A 20,642-nucleotide genomic window follows, 5' to 3' on the forward strand; every position below is an offset into this window, starting at 1 on the left:
ACCATTTTTCTTAGTCAGAGGTAGCTCTTAATTTAAGAGGAAGAGGTGAAAGGTAATAAATCCATACTGCAGAAGCAGGGAACTTCTAAATAAGCATGTCAAAGAATATTAGTGCTTTTCAATATATTGCAAACCTTTGCCAGGTGTGTTAATGACACCTGGAAGGAGGTCAGCTCCCCTTCTGTTTCACACATCTGAAAATTTGGTTGCCAAATCTAGTCAACCTAGAATTGCAAAACTATAACATCCCTTCTTATCTAGGTAGCGGTGGTCCAGGACCTAAATCAACAACTGGCTAAGTTCCAAGTTCATTCAAGGCAATTGCATCAACTCAGAAAACACAAGAAAGAATAATGATGATTAGAATAATGGTAAGAATAAAGAAGAATAAAGAATAATGATAATCAACTGGTGTTGATGGAATAAGGCAACTACTCCCTCCTTAGTTCTGTCCAATTAATCTTTCCCAGACCTAGAAGCCTGTAATCAAGCGCTGATCCAACCTGGACATATTTTGTTTTGTTTACAAGGCTTGAAAAACCATTATAGCAAACAGGATAGTACAAATCTTTTCCCAACACAGACTTTAGTTTCGACCCTGCAGTTACGCAGTTCTCACCTTTTTCACTTTCTCATGGATGTTAAGTAATCCTTCTGCACTCATATTTTCATAACAGACTTGTTTCAGGGTGGTTCATACTGCTTTTCACTGAGAACAATGGCTTGCACTGAACTGAACTTCCGAGATAATTAATAATATGCACAGAATATATGGATGAAGGGACAGCTTATAACTGAATTCCTTCCCTAACTATAAACATTTTAAAGGATTTATTCCCAAGCCCTGTTGATTTCAATGGGCTTTGAATTAGACTCACAAAGGAGCTAAGATGGTGGCATCAAAGTAGGGGCTGAATCTATATGCAACTGACAGCAACATTTCTCAGGGTGCTCCCACCTTCTTCTGTCAGATAAATTACAGTGCCCTCATCAGCGGGTTGGTATGATGGCTTCATCTCCAAACCTGTTGGAGTGTACAATGGCTCAGGCCTAGGGGGTGTCCAGTCTGAAAAAGAAAAGACATACAAAAGGAGTACAAGCAGGAAGATTTTATTAGACTGTTTATAAAATGAAGGACACACTGAAAATTTAGCAGTTCATCCTATTTACTCCAGCTTCAGATAAAGGACTAGGGAGGCTCCTTTTTGTTGCAATTAGTTTGGATAATGTCTCCAGAATAGCACAACCCACATGACTTCCAGGCTTGGTTAGTTTGGTACTTCAAGCAGAATATAAGAGAGATTTCTTGTTCAAAGTTCTAGTACCTGCCTAGGTGTCATTTTGACACGAGAGCTGGGAAAAGACTCATAAGACAATTCGGTAAATATTTTTCTTGTATGCCAGCAAATACCAACAGATAGACTTGAGATGAGATGGGTGGATTTCAACAATGACATATTGTCTGCCACTAAGTTCTGGGGCTTATGTCAAAGATGAATTTATAAAACAATTAACAACATAACTGGAGGATTTCAGATTTCTCTGTAATCTGTTGAACGTTGCTACGTCATGTTTCTATGTACAAATAAAGACCATTAAATTCAGCAGTAGGGTAGTATTTCAGTATATTAGTGAAGTTCTAACAGAGACATGACATGCTTCAACCCGTTTTCATTTAACAGATTAATACCAATAACTCACAGCCAGGCATCTCAGTAGAGATCTCTACTATTTCTTCTCTACCCTCAGCAACAGCATATAATAGCCTTATCCAAAAATGGGCCCAAATTTCCTTTATATTACTGTGTTCAAATCAAAAAGAAAAAAAGCAGTACTGTTCCATAGGGCTTCCAAAACAGAAATTTTCATTTCAGGTAATTCAGAGATGCATCAGTAAATCTGTTTGGTGATGTAAGGGCAAAGTCAAAATTGTGCACTGCTGATTAGAGGCATTAAAGGATATTTAAAGTGATTAAAGACATTTAAAACAGTGATTTCTCTTCAGTAAGGCTCATGTCCCTGCTGAGTTTCTTGGACTCAACTACAGTTCGTAGGAATTCAGACTCTGCTGATCTGTGCAGAGGCTGCACGTGCTTTAACTCCACAGTTTGACTTTTTGATGAAGTATGAGGGGTAAGGGAACAATAGCAATTCTTATCCAGCCTACTCACTGGGAATACCTATCTGAAGTTTTTCACAGTTGTATGTACATATATTCACATTACGATCTTTCCTGCATATTTCTATGAACTGTGAATGAGCCATGAACATCACTGAAATATTATCTTTGAGTACCTCAACTGGTACCGTTGGAGAAGGAAAAAAAAAAAAAAAAAAGAGAGGCAGGTCACACCTTTCAGGTTTTCCATTTACGTGAAGAAGACAGATTGGGAAAACTTGTGACTGAAGTGTATGTCCAGATACAAACAGAAGCTGAGAGAAAGCGTTCCTTTTTAAGAGGAAGCTGATAATACTATAGAACCAAAAAACATTATGATAGAAGTTCTGATATACTGTAATGCCATGTATTGTTTAATACAAACACCAGCCATGACTAAAAAAAAAAAAACTAAATAGAATTATAATATAACAAGAGAGTGGAAAAATGGAGAGAAAAATACAAACATTACTCTTTTGCTCTGTTTATTAATCTCTGCTTTCCAGTGCATGCTTGTTAGCTTTTATTAAAAACTGAACATCTTACCCTTTGAGTTTTTGTGAAATTTCCTTACTATATTACTCGTGGCAATCCTATCCCATTCCACTCAAGATACTAGGATCTATTTTGAAAGAATAAGGGCATAGACATTTCAGTCCCACCTCTGTGCACTTCTGATTTCTACAGATCCCTTCCAAATCACAACAGGTTGTATTTATAAAGCACAGGGACTGCTCAAGTCTTCACCATCTCCTAATAGGTATTGCAGTGTCTTTTGTATAGAATGCATAAAAGCAGTTACTAGCTTACATTCGTATGTAACCATGTAGCCCTGTAATACGGTATTGCCATGGCTACCAACAGGCCATAAGCTTTGTACTAAATTTGCAAGGCCTCAAGACTGAGGCTTGTCAGGCTTGCTCTGTCTGAACTTCACTTTACTTGCCTGCAGCTTTGTTTCACTTAGTTTAGCTGTGACAGCAATTTCTCTGATTGGCCAGGAGTCTATGGCTAATTTGTTTTACTTGTGTTTACCTTCTGTGTGGTACAACCATAGTTTTATGCAGGCAGCAGTAACAAGCAGCTATTCTATGCAGAACGAGGTATTTACAATTCTAACACAATGACGTAGTGCAGAGAAATATAGGCCTGCTATGACAGCAGAGGCCTTGAGACGTGGAGACACAGGACACGGTAGAGGAACACAGGCAAGAGATGATAAGAGATGGAGCACAGGCCTGGCACTGGTGACCCCATGGTTTTAAACAACTCGCCCATGGTCACTTAAAGAAATGTAGACCTCGAGCTGGACAAAACTGGTTGGACAAAAAGAGAAAAAGGAAATAGCATCTAACATATGTAAAGGGCACCATATATAGTAAATTCAGATTTAAAATGGAGCTGCAGCCTGATGAACAAAGAGAAAGGTATAAAAGCGTGTTAGCAAACATATAACAATGACCTTGAGAGGATCATAAAGGGAGGAAGAAGAAATCACCAATATGAACATAACATTCCTCCCAGCAAGGACTCCAGGTGCTGACAACTCCCCCCACCAGCAGAATGAGGCCACCCCCCTTAGGACTCAGGGGAGCAGTGGAAGGACGAGCATAACACCAGGAAAAGGGTGCAAACGAAGCATGTGTATAACAACTTTAACTGATTATTCTTTCTGTAATAATTAGATCTGAACTAATAATGACTTGACTCTTAAGATTTCACTTACACTAACAGTAAATTCTTAGCTTTACTTTTACATTTAAGGTGTGCTTCCTCTTTGCCCATAAACAAGATACTGAGCATAACACACAACTTACCAATGTGCTCAATTCTGTCCCTGATGACCTCACATTGGTGTGGCCAGTGCACTAAGGAAAGCTGATCTGCAGATGATAAGCCATGAAGATCCTGAGGCATGTGAAGATGGGGTACCATTCTCTCTGAGCCAGACGATAAGAGAATCTGTTTTGTCTTGGAAAAAGATGAATGCAAACAGAATCTGTAAGAAAGCGGAAAAAAGGCTCACATCAGTCTCTTCTACTCTTGAAGTAGAAGCTGAGGACAGATCACCTGCACAACATTAACATAATTAAGCATGGTATAATAAAATTACATTCCACTGAAACGTAAATTAAATTCAGTGCTCCACGCTATAAATCACACTGAATTTAAAGGTAGCATTAAATAACCAGTTAATTAATTAAACCACAAAGCACACCAAATATTTAACTGTAAGCAAGAAATAATTCCTTTCGGCTCCCGTAGAAAACGCTAGCATTTCTCAATATTATTACTGCTTTTATTACTAGTGTGCTATGGTAAAGCCTACAACCTCAATGCCTGCGCCAAAATCCGTACTGTGGAGCATTATACAAATACAGAACAAAGCTTCTTCTACAAAATTGATCACACAAGGAACAGCACATAATTGTAGTCACCCAGAGTGTATGCAATAATGAGATAGTACTGGCTAGCACGACAGGAAAGGTAACAACCTGGTGCTATCAAGAGTTTTGTAAAGCATCAGAGATATTTACAGGAGGTAGGAGGTCTTTCTTGTCAGCAAGGAATTCCTCACAGTTAAGAGAAGCCACTTGAACGAAAACAAGACAGGCAGAGAAAAAGCTTTGAAAAAACATAGTAAGCAGATGACTGGGACAGTGGTATCGTGCACTGGCTATACCTCTGCCCAGAGTTAGTTGTCTTTGTCACAGAAAAGGAAAGATTCACTTAAAGTATTCCATCTGTCCACAACCACTTTCTGCCTAGAGCAGACCAAAAGATAGGAATCTGGCTTCAAGGGAAATGTACTTTATTCATCTTGTATTTGCTTTGAGCTTGCATCAGACACCAGTACCCCTAAAACCTATCTGGACAGAAAAATTTCTCATCAGCTTTAGACCCGGTTTCTAGGCCTACTTCTCCTCACAACAAATAAAAGACTATCTGAATACAAAAGATTTTCACTTTAAGGATCTGGTTTCAACTGTAGATTATATCATCTGTAAAAAGGAAATGAATTAAAAACAAAACTGCTGAATCCATTTTTAAACTCTAGTTGATACCTAACTCTAGTGGATACTTGGATACTATAATATAACTTGCCCAAAACTGTAATTGCTGATCAAGGGCATGCTGCAAGACGGGACTGTTCCTTTATGTTCATATTAAGTTCATATCTAAGTAATTACTTATCAAGGTCAAGAACCATAAAGTTTGACTGGACCTAGCTCAGATTCTGTTTGGAGCTTGGCAGTTAAGTGAACCTTAATATGTCTTTCCCCTTTCCTCCTCCTTTCACCCTTGGGGTCTTCCAGTGAAAATGTAGGGGAATAAGTGAAAGGGTCCTAACCTGTAACAACTGCACACTGCTGAATATCTTCTACTGTAAATAGATTAATGAGATCTTCATCCTAAAAAAATAAAGTACCAAAATAAAATCAAGACTCCCACAATAGGACAGCTTGCTCCCGTTTCCTTTAAGAGAGAAGCAACAGCCTCTGTTCTGGTTTATGTTATAGCTCAAATAAGAATCAGGCTGAATCTGCATACTTATTTACTCTTGCTTTATTCCTGGTTGCCTGTCTAATGAGATAGGCTTTCCCTTGTCCTCCTTTGTTTCCCAGCGTCTCATTCCTGCTGCTTCTCTTGTACAGTACTAGTATTCATACTATTGTGTAAAAAGCTGGAACGGAGAACTAATATAAGAAAAAAAAAAACGTTTAGTTTTCAGCTGTGTTAACTAGCATTCTGATCAAACTCATCAAACAAATCTACTAAAGTGCAGAAGAGGCAATGGAAACCAGTAGTTACAACAGCCCTTTTGAGAGCAACGCAGATTTATGCTACGGTCATCCTAAAACAACAACTAGAATGGGAAATGGAAAAGGAAGCACTCTGAAGCCCAAAGCGCACATGGGCCATGAAAAACAATCAACTGCCCTGGGTTAAAATTGAAGCATATTGGCACAGCAACACAGAGAAACAGTGCTTGTCCTCTTCGCAGTGCTTAACATTTATTTCCTGGGTTTGCAATCCATCTCCCTTTCATTAACACCACATTCAATTACAAATCCATCTTCCTTCCTGAAATATGAACAAACGTTGCTAACATCAAATCTGTTTCGCAGCTGGTGAAAATTCTCCCAGCTTTATTTATTGCTTCTATTTACATTCACTACATTTGCATATATAATACACGGCTTCTAAAATCTGCTAGTCCAATGGCAGATCAGGAGCTTGATTTTTACAGGGAAAGAACTGAGAACAGTTCATGAACCAAAGCACAGACAAAATCGTAATTTAAAGAAGATGGAGAATTTTACTTTGCTCAGTACTGAGCAAATAACTTGCCTACTACTAGTGATGAGCTCTTAGGACAGACAGGGCTCTGTGTGGTCCCATACACAGCAAGATTCCAAAATTCATTTTATGGACAAGGAGTGCTCTGTGAAGCGTTTCAGGTGCCTGTAGAGATGATTTGTTACTGGGACTGTTTTCTGACTTTCAACAGAAGGGAGGATTAAACTATTTCATTAAACTATTTTTAAAAGTTCAGAATAGGATCAGCGTTAGAAGTTCAGAATAGTTCTGTATTGCTTGCTTCCAAAAAAGTGGTTGATTTAATTGTCTGAAGATATTATTTAGTGTGAGGGAAGACAGTGCAAGCAATCATGAACACTGGAGAATTATGCGCAGGATGTCTCCTTGAAGGTGGGGACAGTTTGCAAAAGTAGTCTAAGGCCTTTTGTGCATGGTAAATGTGAAGAAATATTAGAAGCTGTAAAACAATATAAGACACGAGAAAAAAGGGGAGCCTTTGAAATCCACTGAAGATGAGAATAAGAAACAATCATTATTAACGAATTACAGTAGAATTGTTATATCCTATGACTGTGTCACTACATTTGTGCAATATGAACTGAAGAACAAAGACTGTTGCATTTTAGCAGTTTTGAGAAACCAGACTCCCTGTACAGATTTCTCATGCAATCAGTCTCCAAATAAAGTTCATATGTCTGAATCCTTCTTTTTCCACCTCACTGATTATTTTGGCAGAAGTTTAGTTTTGCTTGGTTTCACTGCTATGTTTTCTTTCTTGTCTGCACAAGAGAGTAGAAGGGAGAAAAATTAAGAATGCTAAAAGTGATCATTAACTCACTTAAATGAACAGTGATATTCAGGAGTACCTTCAATTATTTTTACAGGGCTAGGCTGCACAAAGAAATTGCCCTTTTAAAATAAGGAGCTGAAATAAAGATTCAGGGAGCTTGCCCAGAAAGCAACATGAGGTATTACATCAGTGAGCTTATTCTAAGCACACAGATAAGGAAAATGAACCAAGGGCAACTTACTCAATTGTACTCCTCACCGACTAAGTGAGCTCTCTTTGGCTTACTCCCAATCTTCTGACATCATCTTCAAAAACCCAAACTTGCTTTTCTGCAGACTTAAGAAACACACTGCTCTTTCAAAACGTGCGGGGGGGACCCACATCCCCCTGCAACCTAGCCTCCTCCCCCGCTAACTCCAGGAGAGGCTCTCCCTGTCCTGGCCACCCCGCTGCCAACCGCCACAGGCGGGGGAGGGCCCAACCCCGCCGGCCCAGCCGCCCTCCGACCCCGCTTCCTCAAAAGCGAACAAACAAACAACAATTAAAAAAAAAGCAAAACGAAACAAAAAACACCTGGGCGCAGGCCAGGTGAAGGGAAACTCTGGGGAAGCGAGACTGCGCTGAGCGCAACGCCAGAGGTGATACTCGCATTATCCTTCCCTCTGAGGAACTGCCGCCATCACGCAGGCACCCCCCCCGCCGTGGGGCCGCCAAATGGCAGCTGCTCTCAGGCCCTCCGAGGGGCAAACGCCTGCCGCCGCCTCTCTGGGGGGGAAGCCCCTCCAGGGCCGGGGAGGGGGGTACCCAAAGGGGACGATGGGGATCAACAAACACCAAAACTGGCCCCGGCCCCTCAGGCCTCCCCCACGCTCCTCACCGCACCCGCCCCGCGCCCTCCCCCCCCCCCCCCCGTAAGCCGCGCCGGGCGGGCGCCTCGTTACCGCGGCAACCAGGCTCCTTCTCGCGAGAGTTCGGCGGCGCGGGGCAGCGCCTGCGCGCTGCGAGGCCGCGTTGCCATGATACGGCCTCTCTGCGGAGGCGCGGTGCGTGCGGGCGGGGGCTGCGCCGTGGCCTTCCCCTCTCGCGGGGCGTCTGTTGTTCCCGTGCTGCGTACGGGAGGCAGAAACCTCCCTTCTGTTAAATGTGCCCCGTGGTCCTGTGACTCACCCAGAGAATACCAGCAGCATAAAGCATTGCAATGAAAGTAAATGTAATACTTGCAGATCCTCCGCGTGCGTGCTAACAGGGCAATGTCACCTGTCCCGGCCTCCTAGTAACTGCAATGTCTATAAACTAGCCCATTAATAAAGAGGGGTAGCTACCCATGAGAGACAGAGCGAGCTGCGGGCAGGGGTGCCCGTTCATGCTGTGTCTGCATATGTTATTTTTGGTCATTTCTCAGTCTTCCTGTTCTTATGGTATAGCACCATACTTTATTTTTCAGACTTTTACCAGCCCTTTGATGGGCCAAAGAAATTCTGCTCACTAGTCTGTTTTCTAGGAACTTATGTCTGTCGAGTACGCCATCGCTTCAAGCTCATGGCTAGAATAATTAGACTTCCAATTTTTTTTTACAGCATTGCTTTTGCCTAATATATGTAGAGGGGGATGTAGAAGGTCCCCCTGAGCCTTAGGCATCCTTGCAAGAGCCACAGCAGGGTTGCAAAAAAGATGGCTTACATGAAGATCATAGTGTGAATGCCTCTTCCTCAGTGTCTTCTGTAAGACAAGGCTGCACCCTAATTTACTAACTTCCTTGTCACAGTTATTCTTTTTTTTTTTTTTTTTTTAATGCTGGGGTGGCCAGCTCTGAAATGAGCTAGCTTCCAGCGCAAAGTTTCTGCACAAGGCCCAGAAAAGTGCCCCAGGACTAGAAATACTTTCAGAGCCTGGAGCCTGGGCAGAAGCCACCCGGTCCCAAGGAGCCCAGGCCCGAAGTCAAACTCTTTGCTGACCAGTGACAAACGTGTTTCAGAGCCTTGCAGCTCACTGTTGCTGGTGCCGGCCCCATCTTCTCGTTGACCATCCTGGTGGCAGAAGTGCCAGTGGTTCGCCATCCCCGGCTGAGGGGACCAGAGCGTGAAAGCAGAGTGAAGCAGTGCACACCTCGGGCATTGGTCTTCGAGGATGATGACAGTGACTGAAGAGAGGAATGAAGGTCCGAAAGAAGGGGGAATTTAGACAGAAGTTTAGGAATTACTGTGATGTTGGAGGTTGCAATGAAAGAAGGGAGAGCATTCCCGGCATTCGATATAGGTCACTCAAAGAAACTAGGTGGACTCCCTCAGCTTCCTCTGTTGTCCGTGAAGGTAGGTTCTCCTGAAGAATGATCCACAGCACCCAATTTTGGGTCTACTTGAATTTGCCCTCTGGAAGACCTGCTCTTTCTCCAGCAGTTACAGAGGAGGCTTGTGGAGATTTTCTTGGCTGAACGAGGGGCCCAATGTGGTTGTCCATCCCCAAGGGCTTCTGCGAATTACCAGCAGCAGTGGCTGCCCAGAGCCCTCTGTCTTGCCCAGAGCAAGTCACAAGGGCGACATCCAGTCACAGAAGGGACTGTGTGCAGTAAGCATGCTCTTCTACTTGAGCAGCAGAGACAATATTTGGACCTGCCTCATACAGTAATGACTTGGTATTGTATAGCTAGGACCTGTATAACTATGGAGCAGCTGTTAGCTCCAAAAGCAGTCTCCAGGACTGAACGCTCGTGGGAGCTTTGCTGCCACAAGAGAAACTCTGCGTGCTCTGCATCAGCGATATATGCTGTGGTTGTTTCAATTAGTATATGAAATGGGACTCACTGCTGTTTAACACATAGGAAAGTTGTTTTCCCCTATAAATCACATCCCATGTATGGTTTTACAACCCCCTCTAGAGTCAGACGACCCTGCATCTTCGGCTCTGGAAAGGAATACGCATTTTTTTCTTTGTAGTGAAGCCGGTCCTGAGATACATGTATGCAGGTGTGGAACATCTGTCCCACACCATTAAAATACTTGAAAGAAGTTAAGTCTCCCAGAAGAGCATTTTCAACCATAATGTTTTCCTGATTATGATGAGTGAAAATTGAGCATTTAATGTAGGCCTATTTGGAGTACTACTGTGTGCCCCAAGAAAGTCTTTGTAACATAAGCAAATAACAGGAACGCTCCTGAAACAGGCCATAGAAATGATTCTGTCCTGTAGGCTGAAGAATAGTATTAGCTGATCAATACCATGATATTTTCATAATAGCTTGCTTGCTTTCCTAAAATGCCAAATGAATGATCAGGAGATTTACCTCCCTTGTATAAACAGCCATCTCTGGGACCTCATCACAAACCAAAACAAATAAAAAACAAACAAAATCAACCATATGTTTTTATGTCAGTTATTCACTTTTATTTCTATCACCACTGTGCTTAAAAACCATCATCTCTGTCAGAACTGTGTTGCATGAGGTGCTATATATTGCCAGGAGTCCATCCTCACTTTAGAGAGGTCAATAGGGAAGGCAAGGAAGGAAAGTATAGGAAATAGAAGTGACCTTCCCTAGAGGACAGGGTGGCAGAACTGAAAATGGAAAATGTGTTATCTGTCCTGCCCACTGGTCAGCACTGTGCCTAACAGGAGCTCAAAAGTGAGCTTCTGGGCTGGCAGTGGGAAGTTCACAGACTAAACTTTAGTTTTGGGTCTCTAGGAACCTTTAGGTACCTCTGGTGAGACGTATCGTGAGACGATTCCCCCGTACAAGAGAGACATTGCACTACTGGAGAGAGTCCAGCGGAGGGCTACCAAGATGATTAGAGGACTGGAGCACCTCTCCTATGAAGAAAGACTGCAAGAGCTGGGCCTGTTCAGCCTGGAGAAGAGAAGACTGAGAGGCAATCTCTTCAAAGTGTATAAGTATCTGAAGGGGGAGTGTCAAGAGGATGAGGCCAATCTCTTCTCCGTGGTGCCCAGCAACAGGACAAGAGGCAACAGGCACAAACTGAACCACAGGAAGTTCCACCTAAACCTGAGAAAAAACTTCTTGACTGTGAGGGTGAGAGAGCACTGGAACAGGTTGCCCAGAGAGGTAGTGGAGTCTCCTTCCCTGGAGATATTCAAAACCCGTCTGGATGTGATCCTGGGCAATATGCTCTAGAGGTCCCTGCTTGAGCAGGGAGGTTGGACTAGATGATCTCCAGAGGTCTCTTCCAACCTAAACGATTCTGTGATTCTGTGATTCTGTGATTCTGTATAATATATATGAAATTATATTTTTTCTTGGAGAAAATATTTGTGTTGGTAGCAGCTTATTTTAAAATGTTTTCTGTTAGCTTTATATTAGAGAACATTGCTCTGTCTCAGTGTTAAATTGTTCCTGAAATAACCAAGGATGCCAGGATTACAGAATAAGTGCATTAAGTGTGTTTGATATTAGAGCAATTGTTCTTCACAAGTAGTTCCTTTGTTTTTAAAATGTCCATGCTATTCTTCTTTAAGAGTTTTATCTGCATTTGTAGAATGGAGTTGTAGGTGCTATTTGGAGATCCCTGTGTAGACTTTAAGAAAAATATTTTTAATATGTTTTTCTTTATGTTACTTTTTCTACAGTGACAATTTTCCCACAGAGCTCTGTTTTTCCTACTTTTTTCCCTAAGAAATGTTTATCTCCAAAGGAACAGCTAGGAGAGCAGAGGAAAATGGACTAATTTTTAAAGTTTCAGCTGCTTGTGTCAACATATAAAGCAGAACGACCACAAGGTGGTAGCAGTCTGTAAAGGAAGGGCAAGGAGATGCTGAGCTTTGCTTAATGATCCACGTCTTGCCATACAGTGGAGCACTTGCAATGTTCAAGCAGAGTTATTTGAGATCTGGCTTTTCTGTGTGATGTTAATTTGAGGTATTTCACTTGGAGTTAATCTTGTGTGAGATAGAGCAATGGGTGGTAACATTGATGTCGTCTCTACGCTGGCTTGTTGATCACTTGGGTCGTAGCATCCCTCTCACCCACTGCCTGGCGGCATGTTCCCTTGCCCAGGATGCCAACCCTGTAGCGTAGATGGCTGAAAGGAACAGCTGGGGTCCCAGGGCAAATCCCTTTTAAATTGTCAGCTTCAGCTAACATGCTGGATTGTGTGTTGCGGTGTCCAAGCCGGGTTGGACAGTGCAATTAGTCTGCCTTTTGAACTCTCAGGATGGCACCCAGAATGGCATGGCCACAGGTTGCAAAGCGCTGATCTCATATATTCTCATTCTGCCAGCTCAGACTGGTTCAGAACAAAGCACCTTCATACTGTCAGGCTTTATGGGGACATCAGGCATCACCCAGCCTCCTGGGGCTGGCATGAAGTTCGTGTCAATACATTAAGGCAGCGAGAACTCCATCATGTGCTCTGTCTGATTTGACAGAAATGCAGTCATATGCCCACATGTGATCAAGATTAAAATTGTGCTGCCGAGTGATCAGGCAGTGCACAGACCCACATTAATGAACATGAAACCACATTTTAAAGCAGAAAATGCACGTTTCCTTCTGCTGCCCCTGTTACGAAAGAGAAGAGGAGAAAAAGGAGCCTATGCAGAAATCTGGGGCAGGCAACTGTGGGGTCCCTGTGGTCTGGGTTACAGTTATCAAAAAAGATTCTCACACTCGTTGGTATACGAGGTTGTTCTGTAAACTATTTCACTGTGAATTCTGGGAGAATTCTGTCCTTACTTGACACATCATGGGAATGATAAGAAGGCATCTGAGGTTTAGCAGCGTTAATCTATTTCTACAGTATATCTACTCTACATCGCACTTGAGTGAAGGGTTTTTTCATGTAAATAGAACTTAAAATAAAGGCAATGTCAAAGGTACAATATTGTAAAGTTAATTTAACTCTGCAATGAAGATAAACCCTGGGTGCCAAAATCTTGCTGTATTTCCAACCAGAAGTGCTAGTTGTGCTGTGAATAGCAACAGCTTCATTTAGTCATTTCATGCTGAGATACTTTGCAGCACACAGTTGAAACCTTTTAAAGCAAAAACGGGCGTCAGTACTAATATGTACTTACATTCATTGTCATTTGCTTAATAAAAGCCATAACTCAGGGTCTAAACTTGTTTCCTCTATGGAGCCCACCTTTACTCTTGTGCACGTCTTTCTGTTCAGGGCTAGTGATTTAAATACCTATTCATTGCTCAGTAAGACTCTCTCCCTGGAGGAAAAGGAGGAGTGAAAAAACGTCAGTTAAAGTTGCACAAGATGGAACCATGATTTATATTAGGTTCACTTTACCCAGTGCTGCAAACATGCACACATAGTTTAAATTTGTCTTGATTTAAATGGGACTATTCTTAGCGGTGAGGCGAAATGTTCCTTTAAACATAGTACAGGAAAGGATTTAAAGTAAATCATATCCTGAATTGACCTGATCCTGTTCTCTTCATTGTTGTTTTCCTTTGGTCGTAATATAGCTTAGAGGGTGATAAGATGACAAACTGAAGTAGCTATCGAGTTTGTATATCTGATACAATTGACACATTTCTCTAATTATATGTGATTTAATTTCCACATATTTTCCTTGTATCCTATAGCTCTCAAAGCTTCATCCCCCATTTAACAGATAACAAACTGTTTGAGAATATATATTCCAGCTACTTTTAGCTAACTAAAAATAATGTATTCTCTAGATATTTACATAACTGTCTCACTCATAGGATTTAGCAAATCTGTGATTTTTGCAGGTATTTGAGAAGCTCTTTCACAATCACACTCCTTTAAATCCAGTTATTTCCTCTTCTTTTTTCTTTTCTGTTCTTTCCAGATATTTTCTTCTCTCAGCCCATCTCCTGAGAGTCACATCCCTTGCTGCCAATACTGATATTTGTGTCCATGCTTGGGCTTCTTCTTTTCCTTTTCCTAGCTCCAACTTTAATAAGCCTCCTGGGCTTTCTTTAAAAACTTCAGCTGCAAGGGAAATAAACCCTTGCACGTCTCTGATGTTGCTGTTTGGATTAAAAAGCCAAGTGACCTTATTTTAAAGATTGAACAAAAAACTCTTGAACATACATGGAGACAGGTACTCAACACATACCTGAAGTTAAACTGGAATGCAGAAAAAGTAAACACATTTTTAACATTTTTTTTTACCTTCATTAATGAATTGCTGTAAGCCTGTCTATATTTAAGTTTCTTCCTGTGTTTACTCAGTTAAAAAAAGAAATTCTGTAGAATTTATCATTAGAGTGAATGTATTTCCTTCACATTTTTCCCCAAATGCTCCGAGTTTTATACAAAAAGGAAATAATTCCCTAACATACTTTGGGAATATTTCTAATATTGTTCTTTGTTACCTCATTCTGTTTTAAAGTCTTGACTGAAGCTATTGAGACATTTTGAAACAACCTGATATCCCCCAAAAGGAAACCTAGTGTCATGGTATGAACTTGGCCTTAGAAAGTCAGAACGTTTGCAAGCAACAATATATGCCCTGTTCTGAGGCAACCCAGTTTAAATCCAAGTGCTTGCCAAAATTGTGCTACTGTGTTCCAGCATAACCCCTTGGGAGAGATGGGTGATGATGTTTCCCCATGTGAAATGGTAGGGAAACAAAAAAAGTCAGAGAAAATGGCTGGCAGCCGTGCACAGATCTTACTGCTCCTGCATACGTGCTCCAGGGACAGGGAGTCTCTTTTTATCACATGGTTGTACAGTGCTTAGCACAATGAAATTTTGAATCCTGCTAAGGGTTTTTGGAATGCCAATCAAAATTATACTGTTTAACCAGCAGTCATTGTAGTGGTTTGAGGACTTGGTTTGTTCCCACAAGGTTTATTTTTGTCTGTATTCCCCGAGTACTTATCTATGTGATTACCACTGTCATTATTGTGCTAGGATTGGTCCCCACTGAATTCTGGACTACCTTATTTTGGGATTCTTAGTATGACACTCACCTCTAGTAACAGGCAAGTGTCTACATCTGAGCTGGATACCTTAGATTTTCTTGTTGGTCCATAAAGATTTAGTCAACATAAGTGGCTATGGGTCTAGGGTATGATCCATGTGACCCTGAAGCAGATGTTTACATTGGGTCAGATGAATCCCTCCTCAGCCTCTATTGGCTTTATTGACTAGATCCCCATTGGCAGTTGTGCTATAGATACCTAACATTAGGAGAGGTGAATCCCATCCTTAGAGACCTCTACCATGCTCTGGTGTAATTAGGCATAGAAAGCTGATATGTAGATAATGCCTAACATGATGCCAGGGCCCTGGGCAGACTGGGGGCCTGGCCCAGCTAAAGGGCTCCCGTAAGGTTTTCATTATTCTGTGGCTCTCCTGTAACCAGGCCCACAGACTCAGCCACATCTGGGCCCCAGCTTGAATTTCAGAGTGTATAATAAATATTCTTTCTGTCTTATCCCCTTGGTCACATCTTCCTTTCCCTGTGCTGCGTTGTCCTGCTCTTCCCTTTTGCTAGTTCTCTGCTGGCATTCCCACAGCTCTGCCTACTGTGACTCCTACTCAGCACCAGGGCAGTCTGCCAGTTCTACCATTTTTCACAAGTTTCTTTCTGACTATAGGGATACCAGAAGTAGGAGAAATTCTTTCCTTGGCTTTCGAAACAGTCAGCTTAAGACATTAAGACTAGCCATACTGGGTTAGCCCAAAGGTTCATATACCTACTGCCATTTTTCTGATAGCTGCCTCTAGTGAACGCTGAGGAAAAATGCAGGGCAAGCCTATGGTGGTACTTCCAGCCTCCAGAGGTCTGGCTCAAATACTTACTAAATCAGAGACATTATTTCTAAGTTTAAGTGCATGTGCTTCCACAAACAAGGCAGCAATGTGGCGGTGGGTCTGAGGTAAGCGTCTCTACCCCTTCCTCTCCCCTCCGCACGCTGGACTGGGCATTGCTCACTGTGTTGGGCATGTGTGGAACCCCATGTCTGGAACATGGGGTTTACTTGCAGGAACCAATTCAGTTGCTTTTTCTGATTTTTGGAAATGAAATAATAGGGTTTCCTGAACTGTAAACTTCATAGAAATTGTCTATAGTCAAAGAATGAATAAACAGTTAGTGAAAGTACTATAGCCTGGGGTGATTAGGGCCTTGTGGCGAGCCAGTGGTAGAAGGGCTAAGGCATCTAGTACCAGCGAGACAGAAATGTGAGTTTAAGCCTTAATCCAGACCTGCACTAGAGATTGCCTCCAGTTTAGTACGCAGTCATCAAGGATATGAACCCAGTGGGATAACCAGGCTTTGAAGAGCCTTGTGCCTTGGGAAGACCTCTGTAAGAAGCGGACCAGCCAGAAGGCTCCTTTGGCTCCAAGAATACACTCCAAAATTGTAAAGTACAGGCTGATCAGAAGAAATTGTGTGACACCAGTGGTGGGAGAAACAGTGCCCAACTTTCCAAAACAGCACAGAAGTACGAGAAGAAGTGGGGATAGGGAAAAATGCTCTAGGGAGGCAGCAGTTTAGAGACCTGTTCTGTGAAAGGGAAAATAGGCAGATAGTATAGACTTACTGATGGCAACTTCTGCTTCTACAGCAGTGTGTCAATAAACCAGAGCATTTAGAGAACAGCTGTCCTAAATGCATACTTTGTTAAGGAGCATGAGGCTGAATTTGCATTTTCACAGCATGCAGTGATAGCCTAAAAACAAACCATTCTGAAGCTAACAGATTTTTGCAGTCTGCTTTCCTGCCTAACTCAAGGTGTGTATTTCACCAAATGGTCCCCTGGTGGAATGGCAAAAAGACTATCTTGCACTGGCTACATTTCTAATGCTGCTGTTAACATGGGCTGTGTTACGCTGCTGCACCAGAGCGTGGAAAATATTTTGTTAAGCTGATTTTTTTTTTTTTTTATGCAAACGACTCTAGAGGTGATGTGGTCTGTATAAAATATTCAACATCCTTCTGCAGTGAGTTCTAGAATTTCTCCAGCAATTTCTAGAATAGCACATAGGTGGCATATCTAAATTTTGTAGTACAGATGTCTTGGAGCTGGCTCCAGGCAAGGCTGGAATATCTATGCAGTGGTACGCAGAGAGAGCAATTTGAATCCAGAGAGCAGTACAGCAGTTTCGCTAGTGACTCCGTCCCTCTATAGGGCTAAATTAGCTGTGCAGACTGCTGTGCTGAAGTATTCATTTCTCAATCCATAGCTGCCTTTGTGGGCATTAACTCTGCGATCCGTGCACAAAGCTCTGTTGTACAATGTAGATATGCTCTGTTGCCTGCTTCTGCACCAAGCAGATCGGTGATATGACAGGCAACATGACAAATGTTAACCCAGCTGAGTTCACCCAGCTGCGGATTTTTTTTTGTCTATCTATTGCAAGGAGCCTCTACCCAAGGTGGGACACTCAGGAGTGGACGTGGGGATGCTTAATGAGTCAGAAAGATTCTGAGCTGGCTTGGTAAATCAGCAAAACAAATCTGCAATGCAGGAAAAAAGGAGTTCAATAATGTTCCTACATGGAAGATGAAAGCAGAGCCCCTTGACTCAGAGAAATGACAACGGCTCAGATAGAGTAACACAAGAAAGGTGGTGAAACCACTCAACTAGCTTTAAATTGGCTGGTATGGAAGCTGCTGAGAAAATAGCTGCAGTAGTGAGAATTCTGCATGGGCTGCAAAATGCTGCTGCGAAGCAAAGTACATTCACCAGTTTCATGCTTCAGCTGGCTGGAACACTTATAATCCAGACAGTGGTATGTATGAGGCAAGTTCATGCTCTTTAGATGGGTGCATGGACTTCTCTAGACCACCTCTAACCTTGGATGATGTCTTTTATATTTTTCCAGGATTTTTCCAGAAAATTTCTAATGGAGTATGAGTTCCTGTCTATCAAATTAAAGCCTAATGACAAGAGTCATGCTTGCCTTGCTTGTTTTTCCTGGACCCTTTAAAAATAGTTCATGGACTCCCTGGTGACTATGGACTACAGACTGAAAATCACTTAATAATTCTTGTTTTCCTGGTGCCTTGCAGATTCCTGGGACACAGCATGTCTTTCAGCAGTGATACCAGGGTGATGCATCCACACATGCAATTGTAGCTTATTTGAAGAAGAAAGCAAGTTTTTTAGGTCAGGACATTGGGGGATGCATGGCAAAAAGAATCTGATACAGAGCAAAAGGGCTAATTGACATTTAGTGCATGATAATGAATACATTTATTAATATACTTTGGCATTTGAAAGTACTTCTTTGGGAGGTGAGGTGAGGTAAGTGAATTCATGTTTATAGAGTAGAAAATACTGGTTAGATTTACTCTACTGTGGCTAGTTTTATTTTGACTTAGGATTAGGAGTAGTCTGTGGCTGCTTCTTCTTTAATTATATTTTTAACTTTTGGCAAAGTCACACGGTCTTGAAGATGCTTATTTTCATAGCAGTCAGAAAACAAAATAAATAAAAATAAGCTATTTGTATCTCTGTGTTTATGTCATGCAAAGTCATGACTATGATTTCACTGGCCTAAACAGGACCAAACTGCTATTTGTTTACAACTGTAGAGAGCTCAGATAATACTTAATAGTGCTAAAGATATGATTATAGTTCCCCAAAAGCCTCCTATCTTTTCTTCCAGTAAGAATAAGTTATTATTTATGTAACAGTACTGAAGTGAGTTGCTACAAGATGGAACCTGTTTTATAAAACTGCTCTTTTGCAAGTAACTTCACACCAACAGCTGGCATTTACTTTAGTACAAGTCACTGTTTGATCCTGAGATAAGCACCAGGCATTGTGGATGAGTATCCAGCCCTCTTTGCACTGCTCCTGGCCCTGGACGGGATAGTATCACTCCCATCACGCATGATGGGATCAGTGGGGTCAGGATGTAGCAGGGCTTTCCTCAGTCCACATTCAGATGTCAGACATTAATAACACCGTGGTTCCTCTCTCATTATCTTTTAAAATTTCCTTAACTGTTTTAAGGATGAGGAACGTTCAGTGCCATTGATGGGGAAACTGTTCAAGGATGTAGCAAGCGATGACCTGCCAGTTGTGACTTTGCAAGCCAATCGTTATGTGGCCGGGCTATTCAGACAGCAAATTTGGGAACGCAGAAGCCACTCCAGATTTCCTTTCCCTGCTTTCGACTGGACTTGCAGGACAACAAAAATAAATGGATGAAGGCTAGAAGATGGCAAAGGGCAGCAGGATGGCATTGTGACACCATGGGAGGAGGCATGCCTTGGCACAGCCTCACTCAGAGCAGCATTGCATCAGGGCTTGAGAAACAAGCACAGGCTGAAAGGGCTTTGTCAGAGCTTTTAGGGTTTGGTTTTTACAGTCTCTTAAGGAATACCACTGTCACAAAAGGAGCTTTCTCATATTTGTGGATATAAAAGTCCCATAAAAATGTAAATGGGAAGACATACCAAAGTCACCTTAATTTTTTGTGTTAATAGCTCCAGTTCTCACAATGCACCTTGGATGTTACTGTGTAACACACTTCCTCCAAGCAGGGCACATAAGAGAACCTGAGCTTCTCCTAAAGACCCAAGAACCTGGCCTTGCTACCAGTTGTAGTAAATGTATGGGGGACTCAGGCAAGCAAGGTCAGTTTTCAGCAGCAGAGGTTGACACTATGTCCTGGGGAAGGTCATGAAGCATATTTGTTTATCTTGAAACTACCGGGAGAATGTAGCAATTGTAAAGATCATTTTACCCAGCACAGGCTTCCAGTAACTTATACTAACCACCACCATGTCTTATCTGAATTCTTGAAATGCTGCTCTTAAGTAACACTGACTTAAAAAAACAGACAACTTCCCACTGTTGCTTACTATAACACATTGTAACTTTATTTAAAGACAGAGAGCCTTTCCCAGCCTCCTCAGGTGAGGAGGGATTGATTTACAACTCTTAATATTTTTCAAGCAGCAATGTTCTAACCTGGAACTTACCATTTATTGTCAGTAAAGTGGCCATACAATGAAAGGCCACAACGTTCTCTGCCCTGGGGCACTGGGAATAGGAGGAGTAGGAAACCTGTGCTTTGGCCAGTATATTACTACTATCTCTCCCAAGGCAAGTATCAAGGAAACTTGCAGGTGACAGGTGTCAACAAGAAAAATAAGATTTTTCTATATTCAGAGCTATACAAAAAGAGGCACTTCTATTTAGTTCTCAGTTAGCTATAAATAGGTATATTGTGTGACCTCCTCGCCTCAGGATATTGTGGACAGTAAAGGTTATATCATTCCAAAAATTCTCTGGATTGAGTCATAAAGGAAAAAAATTACCAAGAGCTATGATATACAGAGACACAATCTCTGGCTTAGGATGCCCTTGAGTGCAAATCACTGGAAGCTACTTGATCACGTTAGTGACATGCTGTTATATTTTGCCACCTTCTTGCATTTTCCCCTATGCATCTATTACTGGCCACAGCTGGA

The 20,642-nt window shown here is 41.9% G+C and overlaps 1 protein-coding gene across 12 annotated transcripts in view; it reads right to left on the reverse strand.

Moving 5' to 3' along the window:
• AGBL3 (AGBL carboxypeptidase 3) overlaps positions 1–8,349 on the reverse strand; it is a 30,942-nt gene extending 22,593 nt beyond the window's left edge. For 2 of the 12 annotated variants that reach the window (XM_068939177.1, XM_068939258.1), the window contains exons 1-4: positions 8,213–8,242; positions 7,513–7,607; positions 3,976–4,157; positions 959–1,066 (exon numbers count right to left, since the gene is read on the reverse strand). In XM_068939177.1, coding sequence (XP_068795278.1) covers positions 959–1,066; positions 3,976–4,093 — 226 coding nt within the window. In that variant the 5' untranslated portion in view covers positions 4,094–4,157; positions 7,513–7,607; positions 8,213–8,242. The other 10 variants (XM_068939218.1, XM_068939184.1, XM_068939228.1 and 7 more) reach the window with 8 other exon arrangements.
• Positions 8,350–20,642: the final 12,293 nt, after the last annotated feature.

This window comes from Struthio camelus, chromosome 1 (genome assembly GCF_040807025.1).
Source record: "Struthio camelus isolate bStrCam1 chromosome 1, bStrCam1.hap1, whole genome shotgun sequence".
Classification (NCBI taxonomy): Eukaryota; Metazoa; Chordata; class Aves; order Struthioniformes; family Struthionidae; genus Struthio; species Struthio camelus.